General features: G+C 36.2%; 2 protein-coding genes across 3 annotated transcripts in view; one reads left to right on the top strand and one right to left on the bottom strand.

The window, feature by feature from the left end:
* The first annotated feature begins 449 nt into the window (after positions 1 to 449).
* gadd45ab (growth arrest and DNA-damage-inducible, alpha, b) lies at positions 450 to 4,174 on the top strand. The gene is made up of 4 exons (XM_079883631.1): positions 450 to 646; positions 989 to 1,090; positions 1,301 to 1,514; positions 2,033 to 4,174. Exons 1-4 carry the CDS (start codon positions 597 to 599, stop codon positions 2,144 to 2,146), a joined length of 480 nt encoding a protein of 159 aa, XP_079739757.1. The 5' UTR covers positions 450 to 596; the 3' UTR covers positions 2,147 to 4,174.
* Positions 4,175 to 10,133: 5,959 nt separating this feature from the next.
* gng12b (guanine nucleotide binding protein (G protein), gamma 12b) overlaps positions 10,134 to 13,185 on the bottom strand; it is a 64,161-nt gene continuing 61,109 nt past the window's right edge. For both annotated transcript variants that reach the window (XM_079883211.1, XM_079883212.1), the window contains exons 2-3: positions 12,248 to 12,357; positions 10,134 to 11,200 (exon numbers count right to left, since the gene is read on the bottom strand). In XM_079883211.1, coding sequence (XP_079739337.1) covers positions 11,075 to 11,200; positions 12,248 to 12,337 — 216 coding nt within the window. In that variant the 5' untranslated portion in view covers positions 12,338 to 12,357 and the 3' untranslated portion in view covers positions 10,134 to 11,074. The remainder of the gene's footprint in view (positions 11,201 to 12,247; positions 12,358 to 13,185) is intronic.

Raw genomic sequence — 13,185 nt, 5'->3', positions numbered from 1 at the left:
TCTGCATTGAATATGTGTGTATTTTAAGTTTATTTTACTAAACTAGCACAATGATGCAAAATGTCCATATTTATATTTTAGCTTATTCAACCTTATTCATCTTATTTAAATACTATAATTTCAATAAGCAAGAACATTTAAAAAAAATTAAGTTACACAATAAATTCGAAGATTTCACTAATCCGCCACCAGATGTCACTTTAGTCACGTTGATGATCACTCAAATTTCGACGATTCAGAAAGATTAAGTTGGCCTGAAGCAACATTATTTATTTTGATTTGTTAGTATATTCTTAAGTGATTGACTACAAATTATTGTGCAAGCATATAATATATATTTAGAATATATATTCAGCGGTTTTAATTGCAACTGTATTTAATTGCTCTCCGTGTTCATGTGTGCGCGTCCATGTGAGCTGACCAATCAGGGACGGTATGTAAATGAGACCGGAGAGAGTAGAGTGCTCTGTCTCACGTACGTATCGTCGTGAGTGTCATTTTAGCAGTCCACTCTGCACGAGCTGCATATTCCTGTCTGGTTCGCACAGGATTACCTAATTAACAGAGAGCACATACTTAAAGGATATCCGTTTCTAATGTGCAATATGACTTTTGAAGAACCGTGTGGAGACAACGCAACGGAAAGGTATGTTTTCATATAAAACTCACAGGTGTTGTTGCATATTAGTTTGACCGTGCCTGTTGTCCGTTTGTGCCGTTGAAACATCACAATAATTTCCCGATTTTTTTTTTACCATGTGGTGATCTGCTTTATTAACGAACATTGCACATTTGTCTCTTTCTTTCTTAAATACTTATTTGCTGCAAGGAACTCCTGCAGAAGTTCGACCAAACAACAATAAGTTACTTGTGTGACATTGATCAGATTTCCTCTATTCTTTTGCAAACCGTGAGAATTGTATTGTTCAGTTTGAATGAGGGATCTCCTGTATGTTAAAGCTGATGTGTTTTTTTAATCATCTTTTAGAATGGACACTGTTGAAAAGGCACTGGAAGAGGTTCTGACTGCTGCATTACCTCAGGGATGCATCACTGTTGGAGTATATGAGGCAGCGAAGTCACTTAATGTGTAAGTGAACATTGGAAGACCCTTTCCATCCAAACCATACCTGGGTTATTTCACATTTTAAAAAAGCTGTGCTTCACTATTGACAATAGACATTGGATCTTTTTTGCTCACGGAATTTTGCCTGTGATCGCACCTTAAGATTAAAATTTCCATTGGATATTTTCCTGCTTTTGCACATTTTTAAATGTACTTTCATTGACATTTTCGCAGGGACCCAGACAACGTGGTCTTATGTCTGCTGGCCACAGACGAGGAGGATGTGAAAGATGTCGCGCTCCAGATTCACTTCACCTTGATCCAAGCGTTCTGTTGCGAGAATGACATCAATATCTTGCGAGTGAACAACATGAGACGTCTAGCAGAGATCCTGGAGGGTGTGAAACCGGGAGGAGAGTCGATGGACCTACACTGTGTGTTAGTCACCGTATGTGTCATTACATAGTCTTTGTATCAGTTTATTGCTTGCACGCAATTGCTTCGATCACAGCTGCAGACTTGTTCATGCATATTCATATTAACTGCCAGGAAAGGATTAGTTAAACTCTTTGAGAACGGCACGCCTGAAGTAGTTTAAAGTTCAACGATCCGTTCAGAGTGTCTGTGATGTGGAATTCCAGCCGGTCTGGAGCTGCAGTAAACTGGCAGCTCTTCAGAGTGATCTAATAGCACTGCTGAACTTCTGTGGCCGCCTTTAGTATTCGCAGAACTTCCTGTGCAACAGTGGGGCATTTCTGCAAACACTGTTTCCTGGAAGAAAAAGCCCTGTGAAGTGACCATCTTTAACAAATTAGAGAGAGGCCCTTTGAAAACAAGTGCTTGTCAGTTAACAGCAGCTGTTAAAATCACTTACCGCCATACTCTTGCAGACCTACTCAAATGATCTAGAATACATGCGATATACAAGTGCACTTCACTCACAGTGTTTCTCTTTTTCCTTCACAGAATCCACAGTCATCCACGTGGAAGGATCCAGCCCTCAGCAAACTGAATCGATTCTGCAGAGACAGCCGGGGTTTGGACCAGTGGGTGCCGGTTATCAATCTCCCCGAACGATGAACAGAAGTGGACAAACAATGTCACCGCTTTTACGGGCTACTGCACTAGATTCGTGCTCTGGATGAAGCTTAATGCCAGTGAGAATGAGACATGAGGGGGATTAATGAAATTCAATGGATGAAATGTATTCCAGCAAACCCAATGATCAGAAGTGTGGATTTTGTGTGTCATGCTGGACGGTCGATTCATGGTTTCACATCAGAGCAGGAAGAATGACTCAGCACTATGTTCGCAGTGCTTCCAGGGAATCACAAGTCCTGCAGTTTGCCGAGAATGAGACTGTACAGGAAACTGAATCACACATGCTGGATTAGAGGACTAGGACTGACCTGAGAGACTGGAGTGAGTCCAACTGGAATCTACTCAATGAAATGTGATCGGATGTCGCAGATCAGATGGACTGTTAAATGTTGGGCATGACCCTTTTGCAGACACGCTGCAATTTAAAGACAACTTATCATATTAATGCTGTCCTGTATTCTAATTATTTAAAAGGGAATATAAAACATTCTTTATTGATTTAGATAGAAATGAGTTCCTTGTTTTCATTTTAACTATACTGGAATATGTTCTCTGTATTTTAAACTGTTAATTTATTAATTGTATTTATATTGTTGCTTTCATCTTCAGATATTGTTAAAAATAAAATGTCTGACCCATGTGTATGTCTTTGGCAGTGTTTCTATTGTCATTGAACTAGTTATGCACAACATGTTGGTACCATATCGGTTATCGGCTGATATTTGTATCAGATTATTTTGGATATTTAATTGTGCATGCTCAATGCCACTATTTTTACAGCTAGATTAGCTTTGCGACCACCTAACACAATTTAACAACACTAAGTAATCGTTAGCAAATCTTAAAATGAACATTTATTTTGCATACATTAAAATGTTCAGATGCATAAACCCCTCTTGTAGCATTTGAAAGGACTGGTTTTAGTTTTTAATATTTTATTCTTTAGAAATTGCGCAGAATTTTTTAAAGGCTATTTTTCAGTCATTGGCCATAAAATTAAAATAATATTATTAGCTTATCAGAATCAGTCAGAATTTATATATCAGTACAAACAGGTCACAAGATGTTCCTGTAAACTATGGGTGCACGATGTTTTGGAATTTAAGATCATTACTTATGATGTCCTGTATTATTATTTAAAGGGGAATATGAAACAGTCTTTATTGATTTAGATATAAATTAGTTGCTTTAGAAAAAACTGTAGAATTTGAATATTCTAACCCTATTTGCTAAAAAACTATTTTATGACTTTGCAACTACATTTGATCATTTAAATGCACCGTATGCTAAATGTTTCAAGTGGCAGGTACATTTTGATGTTGTAGAGGGCAGTTTTGAAGTGTCATTGGGCTTTATTTTGTCAACAGCATTTTGAAAACCGTCCAACAGCTTTCTTGTCTTGTATTGCTAAAAAAATAAAAGAAGGTATTTCCACAAGTAGGCGGGATAGAGAATTCCATTACATTCACTACGGCAGCTGGGAGACGCATGACGTCGGGTCATCACAGCCTTGTGTCTTTACACAAAACAGAAGATAATCCGGGCCCTGACCAAGCCAGAAATAGAAATAGCACTGAGAGAGTGAATCATACCTGACAGCATCAGCATGCAGACGGGGTGGAGGACATGCAAAACGATGGCAGGGTTAAAATGTGCACAAATAAAATAGAAAGAGGCAAGGCTATTCAAGGCTGCAGCAGGAGAGCTGACAACTAAAAATAGCCCTCTGTTCCTTCTGACCTGTAATGCTGCCTGGATCATAATCATACACTGTTCGCTCGTTGGCCAGAGGAGAACTGGCCCCGACTGAGCCTGGTTTCTCCCAAGGTTTTTTTTCCTCCTTTCTGTCACCTGATGGAGTTTTGGTTCCTTTCCACTGTTGCCTTGGCTTTTGGCTTGCTTAGTTGGGGATATTTTGTTGTATTATTTTCATGTTATCACTGTGAAGCTGCTTTGTTGCAATCTGTATTGTAAAAAGCGCTATATAAATAAAGGTGACTTGACTTGACTTTTGCTGAGTTCACAAGAATGAGACAGCACAGAGAGAGAAGACTGGAAAGACCCTAATATTGAATTCCACTGTGAACTGTTGTTTCATTTCCAGCTAAAGCTTTGCTGCATTTCTCTTAAGCAGCTGATGTTGGGAAACAGTTTGTCCAAAGGAACTGGGTCATTCGGCCATATTTTCAAACAGGAAACTGATCCTCAGTGTTCATGTTCCCTTAAACTATGGATGCAAGACATGGGAACATATCCATCCATCAATATTATTTGTTTATTTTTATTTATTGGGTATTTAATTGTGCGTGTTCATTTCCCGTTTTTTAATTTAGATGATCTTTGTTATCATCTAACTCACTTAACGGTAATCAGTAACTTTAGAATAAGGTCCCATTTGTTAACATTAGTTAATGCATTAGCTAACGAACAACAACAAGCAATACATTTGCAGCATTTAATAATCTTTGTTAATGTTAGATAATAAAAATACAATTCTTCAATGTTTGTTCTTGTTCTTGTTGGTTACTAAAATATTAACAACTTTTGATTTAAAAAATGTATAAATGTTGAAATTAACTTTGACATTAATGACCATTCTGTTTTCTAAAGGTCAGAAATCATTCAATTTATTGAGCAGAATAATTATACTGACAAAAAATATATTTCCTCGCATACTGTAGCTTAAATTACCCTTTCCACCTAGGGTTCCTGGCAAGGGGAGTCTTTGGCAGATGTAGTAACGTGTTTTAGTTAAGAAATACATTTGAAGCAACACTTGGATCTTTACTACACTTGACTACACACACAACTGTGATGCAAAAGCCCCATCAGAGAGCCAGACTGACCATTTTGGGAGGGATATTTCTGTCCTAGGCTGAAGTAAACAGGGCTGACATTATGCCCCTGCTGCAGTGACCTTTGGAGTTTCTACCACCCGGCCTTCCATTAACCTCATCCTGCTAAATACAGGTGCGCAGGTAAATGGTGTGGCACTGTGGTACTTTCTCACTAAAAATGCCTAGAGCTGGGAAACTCCAGCTTTATGTGTTTGGGGCCATGAATTTATAGGTGGAAGTGAGACGTCGACTGTTCCCACACATGAGGAATGCAAATGTTTCTGAAGGGCCTAACTGCAGTGCCACAGATCAAACAATTTAATGTTCCTCTTCCCAGAGGGGTAAAAAGCTATTGTAAGTAATCCTTTACTTGCAAAATCATGCATGATTACACTATACTTTTTTAAAGGAAATTAATTATTTTATTCAATAAGTGTGCAATATATTGATCAAAAGTCACAGTAAAGACTTTTACATTGTTAAAAAATCTATTAATCTATTTCAAATAAATGATGTTTTTTTTCTATTAATCAAAGCATCCTGGGGAAAATTAAGCAGCACAAGTGTTTTTAAAATAATAATAAGAAATGTTTCTTGAGCACCAAATCAGCATTAGATTGATTTCTGAAGGATCATGTGATACTGAAGACTTAAAAAAATCAGCTTTTCCATCACAGGAGTAAATTATACTTGAAAATATATTAAAATAGAAAACCGTTATTTTAAACTGTAATAATATTTCAGTTTTACTCTTTTTTTTTCTGTATTTTTGATTAAATAAATGCAGCCTTAATGAGCATAAGGGGAATTAAAAAATCTTACTGACCCCAAACTTTTGAACAATAGTGTTTCATTCCTGTTTCCTTTTGTTCTTGTCACTAGTTTGTTTCCATGATTACTAATTATGTTGTTCACCTGTTTCTTGTTGAGTTCCTCATTATTTGGTGCCCTTAGGGGCTGCTTACACAACACCATTTTCAACTAAAAACGGAACACTTTTTATGCGTTTTGGCCGTTCATTTACACGCCAACCGTGTTTTGGGGGTCTGAAAAGACAAACTTTTGAAAAAGGATTTCAAAATGATGCCGTTATTGTCTCTGTGTAAACTACAAAAAAGCGAATTTGTGCAAATGGTTACGGCATGCGCATGCGTATTACATGTTCAGTCTATAGGCTTGTAGCGTTTCTTAACAAAGTAACATCGCCAACTACTGGCCTGGCATGAATAATACAGCGTTTTTTTGTGTGTTTTTATTTCAGATCCGTGTGAACGGGGATGTTTTTGACACATTTGACATATTGTCGTCTGTACACAAAACTCATAAAGGAAAAACTTTTAGTACATCATTGTCGTGCCTTTAGTTTGTTCAAATGGTAACACTTTAGTTTAGGGTCCAATTCTCACTATTTACTAGTTGCTTATTAGCATGCATATTACTAGGATATTGGCTGTTTATTAGTACTTATAAAGCACATATTAATGCTTTATTCTTCATGACCATATTTTACATCCCATAATCCTAATACCTAAACTTAACAACTACCTTACTATTAATAATTATGAGTTTATTGAGTCGTAATTAATATTTAGTTAATTAATAGTGAGAACTGGACCCTAAACTAAAGTGTGACCATACTAGGTTCTGCAGTGGTGAGATTAACTGTTTTAACCTCAGGAGAGAAATACTATTACACAGGCAAAAATCCTGAAATACCAAGCCAAATTAATGTCCTATATTCATTAATGGACACCTGTGGTCTCGGAAAGCTCTGGCATATATAGCTGAAAAATAACAAATAAATGGCTCCTTGTTTTCCTTAAACAGGATTATGGGGTTTATCCTGGAGCCTTTCCACCCGAGATGACATGTAACTCTATCACTAAAATTGACAAGAGCACAAAGCCAGTTCATCAATCAACCGCAAGAAGCTCCACTGATACCATCGATCTAGGGCAGTAAATACAGTCTGACCTGTTTCTGAGTGTAGCGGGTATGAGAGGAGCTCTACTGGGATCATTGCATAACAACAAGGCTTTGACCTGGAGCAGAGACCCAAATAAAACAATATCAGAGAAATTAGAGCAAGTGGGAGAAGTGAGACCATGAACACCTGGCTGGTGTGGGAAAGCATAAGTTATTACTATATACATTATACTCTAGTGACAAAAAACAAACAAACTTGATAATACGACAAAACTACTTTTTTAAAAGGTTTGATTTTGAGTGCACCTATGACAGATTGGTTGATTTGATTGCCTTTATGCAGTTATTATAATGCATTTATTTGATCCAAAATAGAGTAAAAAAAGTAATATTGTGAAGTGTTATTACAATTAAGGCTGAATTTTCAGCAGCCATTACTCTTCAGTGTCACATGATACTTCAGAGAACATTCTAATATTCTGATTTGTTGCTAATATTATTATCATCAATGTTGAAACCAGTTATGCTGCTTAATATTTTTGTGGAAACCATGATACAATATTTCAGGATTTTCTTCTAAACTCAAAAGAACAGCATTTATTTAAAAAAAAAAAAAATTGTAATAAATTTATAAATAAATAAATGTAATAAAACCGAAATGAATCAACACTTGTACTTAAGCTGGACTATGACACTATTTTCTTCTAGATCTGCTGTACAGCCGAAACAAACTTTGTTGCATTATATTCCTGTTATCACTGTAAAGCTGCTTTGAAACAATTTGCATTGTAAAAAGCACCATATAAAAGGTGACTTGATTTATATATACTGTATATAACTTTCTAATAATTGTTTCTGCTTGTATTAGCATTTGCTAAATATGATTGTAACATTGAAACATGCATTTTATGTGAAGCTGCTTTGAAACAATATGTATTGTGAAAAGTGCATTATAAATACATTTTTAATTTAATTAAATAAATAAATGTAAATTTAATACTGGACTTAGAAGAGAACATGCATAAACAAGACAACAAGTCTGAGAATAAAACTGTATTTTGTTGGAAAAAGACAACATCTACAACCCAATGTATTGGGACCCAGTTCTGGAATTCTGCACAATGAAAGGAAGATGGAAAATTCATTTATATATGATGACACTGAATGCTCTTCATATAAAAAAATATATATATATTTTTCAAAGAAGGCAGACCGAAAAGCTTGTGCATGTCATATTTACAATACAAAAGCACCTTTAGAAATGACCACTGCATCAGGAAAAACACAATTGTCCAAATAACAACAGGCCACTGTGACAACTCAATACTACTTTTGGGAAACATTGCAAAAATGTCACTTTAAAAGCATCGCTCAACGAGAAAGCAAGGCTGAAATTGCCATTCAAAGCATGCTGTTGTTCAAGATTGTGGTTTAGCACAGTTGCAAGTTCAGTTGCATGATAAATCATTATTGTTGCACAGGCAAGGATCAGATGTCGGCCTGGGTATATATCCAGAAGATGTCTGTGGGACAGCAGCACCACTAGTTCACAGTAGTTTAACTCTGGCTGTTGTCTCGACACAGTGAACGAGTCAGGAATACTTCAGTAAGGCTGGTTCTGCTGGTCTGGTGAAGTTGTTTTCTGCCAGCTGTGTCATGAAGGCATTACACACTCACTTTCATTATATGCATGGCAATTCACAAGAGTTTTACAAAAAAGGTACAGGAGTTGTAAACATGGAATGATGTCAAAATGCATGAATATGAACAGTCACAAAATCACAAAAATCACCACAATCATAGAAATCATTGTGTGCTCGGTGTGTACAGAAAAATCATATATACGTGAACCTACGTGAGTTTCTATTGCTGGTTAGATCCCAGAATGAGATGGCACAATGACATTAAAAGTTTGACATAATGAAGAAACAATCAGAAGAAATGCATACATTACGGTATAAGGCATCTTGTAAATAATCATTAAAGGGTTATAATATATTATGTACCATGATCTGCAATAAAGTGTTGCTACTGTACCTATAATACACAGGGTAATAACAAGAGTCAAAGTATCCTAATGCAAATTCAGAAGTTTTTCAAAAGTTTTTTAAAGAATGGGGGTTCTGTGAAATGGGTAAAACAAACGCAGTTTGGTAATACTTTACAATAAAAAAATAAAAAAGACGACATATACATATATATATATATATATATATATATATATATATATATATATATATATATATATAAATGTAGGCTTTTATTCATATATAAATAATCAACGCGCACATTAGTAATGGTAAACAGAAGCTTAAGCATGCTTGCTTGACGTGCGAGAACCAATGAGGTTCATTCTTGTGTTACGCAGCACGTTTGATCTTTTGCAAGATCCAATGAGGTTCAGTGTTACACAGCATGTTTGAACTTCCTCATGAACCAATGAGGTTCAGTGTTACGCAGCATGTTTGAACTTCCTCATGAACCAATGAGGTTCATTCTTGTGTTATGCAGCACGTTTAAACTTCCACAAGAACGAATGAGGTTTGCTCTTGTGCGCCATGTGCGGTTGAGCTTCTGTTTATGTTCGCTGATCAATGTTTACTATATGTGAATAAAAGCATAAATTAAATCTGTTCATCATATAAAGCGATCGAATCTCTTCACAAAATTTGGACTAAACCGCTCAATTTATACGGATTAGTGTTTCTGAACTTTTTTAAGCGACAAAGTAGTAGTTGTGTAGACTTTCAACTAAGGGACAGAAATCTCAGGTTTAATTTAAAACATCTTCATCTGTGTTTCTAAGATGAACGAAAGTCTTACGGGTTTGGAACGACATGAGGGTGAATAATTTATGAAATTGAATTAAAAAATACAGTAAAAAAAGGATATACTGTGAAATATTATTACAATTTAAAATAACAGTTTATTAGTGTGATGGCAAAGCTAAATTTTCTGCAGTCGTTACATCAAAAATCAGCTTTGATTTGGTGCTCAAGTAACAGTTCTTATTATCACAGTTTAAAAACAGTTGTGTATCGCTAAATATTTCAGTGGAAACCATATTTTTTTCCAGGATTCTTTTAGGAATAGAAAGTTAATTAGAAACAGATTTTTTTGTAACAAATGTGCTTACTGTCACTTTTGATCAATTTAATGCATCTTTGTTTAATAGCAGTTTTTTTTTATTTTTTTTTATCTTACTGACCCTAAACTTTTGAACTGTAGTGTATTTTACATTTTTAACATTTCAAGTTTAAGTAATCAATGAATTGAACCTTATTGTAAAGTGTTACCCACATTTGTCTGGCTGGAATCAACAACATTTCCACATGAAACATTATTTTGTATTAGGTTACTCTTAAAATGCTGATCTGCAAGATTAGGAAGTTGTTGAAGTTTTGAAACACAGCTCGCCTGGAGAAAAAGAGAAAAAGAGAAAAAGAGAAAAAGAAAAGGGCACGACGTTGTGTGTAGTGTTTTGACAGGAGCAGTTAGCTTTGTATCACTCCATTGTTCAAAGAGTGAGTTAATGAGGGAGGGCCAGAGCAGCATTGCGTCAATGTGACGCCTCCAAAGACACCTGTTTCCTCCTCCAATGAGCACAAGCACCCTTCACGCATTCATGATGCTGACATTTCACCCCTCACATCAACCCTCCACACTCCCTGTGACTGGACACCTTTAAAAGCATCAGATAGGGTCAAAAGCACTGCAGATGAGGCTCTGCTTATCTGCAGATATATATTACAGACTGCAGTCATTAAATGATCGTTTCCTGTGCTTTGTGATACTAGCGCCCACTCTGACCTCACCCTTTATTTGCAGGAGACACAACCACATCAGTGGACTCCATCACAAAGCAAACAAGTCATCTGTGCTGTGCCCTAAAGCTAAAAATTCATTCATGGGTTGGTTTTGTCTTTGCACCACAAATGATTTGTTTACTAGGTGCTTTGACTCTCCTTTTCATAGACAGCATGAACATTTCTAGTCAGGAGATTTGTGGATACAATCAAATAATGGCTTGGGGTTTAGTTCACTTTAAGGCAAATAGGGAATGGATGTTTGAAGATCATATTCTCACTCAAAAAATAACAATAAAGGCAACATCAAAACACACATCGAGAGTTCAAGCATCCCACTACAATATAGTGCAGGGCTTTTTATCTTTAAAAGGGTTTTCTGAAGCTGGGATACCCATAAGCAGAGGGTCATACTTGGCATGTTCGCTGCAGTAATGCATGAGGTCTGCAGAAGCCTTAGACACCTGCAGAGAAGAGACACAATGTGAAATTTGAGAGATTTGTGTACAAGTAAATTAACTATTAATTAGTCATTGAAGTGATAGTTCATTCAAACTTGAAAATTCTGTCAATTATATGACTTTTGTTCATATGTAAAATGCAAAAAGATAAAATTCCAACTATTTTTGTCCACGCAATGAACATCAGTGGTGTCCAAGACAATACTGAATACCATTGACTTTTATTGTATGACAAAAAAACCACTAAGTCATTTTTCAAAATGCATACAAATTTCATTGAAGTTTATTAAAAAAAAAAAATCTGTAAATTATATGACTTTAGTTCTTCTGCAAAACACAAAAGAAGAATTGTTCACAATGTTTTTTGTCCATGCAATGAAGTGTGAGCCTACAACCTAAAAGATAAGTTCTTTAACCAATACCACATTTCAAAATAAATGTAAAGTCATCAAAATTATTAAATAACTAGCACTGTCAATTATTAAAAAAATTTAATCAAATTATTACATTTAGTCAAATTAATGGGAAGGGGACAAGGGGTTATCCAATGCCCTAGCAAAAAAAAAAAAAAAAAAAAAAAAGTTTAAAAAGTAAATAAAATATTAAACTGACAGCCCTAAAAATAACACACATGGAAGTACATGAATTTTCTTTTGAGCAAAAAAATGAAAAATGAATTAAATTCAGTTAAAATAAAAAAGAAATAAAAAAAACTATAATTTAGCTTCTTCAAACCATCCTGTTTCTAGATTTACAGCTCTGCATGCTCCTTCTCTCAGCCATCTCATAAAGTGCCGTTTAGTATGTCATTTAAACATAGAAGGTCTTGAAGGTGTTTCCATATTTTTCCAACTTTATTTAAATCTAATAAAAATTTTGTAAAAATCAGGCAAAGGCACAATTTATTAACCATTTCACATCTTTAGCATCATGAGAAACAAATTAAACCAAGTGTGTCCAAAAGTTTCACTTACTGTGTAACGGATGGTATTCAAATGTTATGCCACAGCACTTTTATTTAATGATTGATGAACAATTCATTTACTGTACCTTTATTCTCTCTATGTTAGCTTCTATCCGTAGCTGCTGAACAGTCCTTCTGGCCTGGGCTATATTATTAGAGCTTTGCTTAGACGACATCTTTGATTATCTTCACAGACCTGGATTGAAAACAACAATAAAAAAGTTGATATTGACATGCACTCTACTTTGTTTCCTAAGAGCAGCCAGCAGCAGATCAAAGTTACATATCATTCCAGTCCCATTATTCATGAGCTAAATACAGCAGAATTATCATGCAAAACTTGTGTAAGACAGGAAATTTGTCTGTATGCACATGCATGTTAACACGTATATCTCTCTGAGGAGGCACCGAGGGCCCCTTTGACTCCTGCAGTGGGTGGGGGTGTTTAGTGCGTCAAACCCCCAGCGAGGGGCTTTTTCACTGGGTCTGCAGCCTCTGTATTGCTTTACGACTGCAGGAGGGAGAACCAAAGCAAGCTGTGTGTGAACAGAAAACAGAAGATCCCATGCTGCCAGCAGCTCGGTCTCTGCAGCTACTGACCGTTCCTGCAGAGCACTCTTTCCGTAAACCATCGTCACCGGTTACTCTGCCAACTCATCAAGTGCAATGGTGCAGAGGCACAGAGAGTCAGCGTTGCAGTCGCTCAAACAGGAGTTGTGCAATGCAAATGGTAGAAAAGGAAATGGTGAGGCAGGTGGTCTCTCGTTGATCAGGAGATATAGAGAGGATGGTTAGCTTTCAGTGAGAAAGCTGACCATTTGTATTGAGAAATAAAAACAAAATTTTTGGTAGTAGATATCAATATCAGTGAAATTTCACTATAGCACAGCAAAAAAAAATTATACAAAAAATTTCTGAGCCCAGCCCTGCCCAGTTGTCTGAGCCACCGGCGGCGCGCCTTCGCCGACGTAGGAGGGAGAAGAGGAGGACTCGCTCGGCTCGATTGGCTCCGGAGGTCCCGCCT

The sequence above is a fragment of the Squalius cephalus genome (assembly GCF_949319135.1).
Source record: "Squalius cephalus genome assembly, chromosome: 10".
In the NCBI taxonomy this organism is placed as follows: domain Eukaryota; kingdom Metazoa; phylum Chordata; class Actinopteri; order Cypriniformes; family Leuciscidae; genus Squalius; species Squalius cephalus.
Note: the sequence above shows the minus strand (reverse complement) of the source record. Positions and strands in the feature narration are given on the sequence as shown.

Coding starts and splice junctions, on each gene's coding strand:
- gadd45ab (XM_079883631.1), top strand. CDS start 597: ATGTGCAATATGACTTTTGAAGAACCGTGTGGAGACAACGCAACGGAA. Junction 647..988: donor GGAGACAACGCAACGGAAAG/GTATGTTTTCAT, acceptor ATCATCTTTTAG/AATGGACACTGTTGAAAAGG. Junction 1,091..1,300: donor GCAGCGAAGTCACTTAATGT/GTAAGTGAACAT, acceptor ACATTTTCGCAG/GGACCCAGACAACGTGGTCT.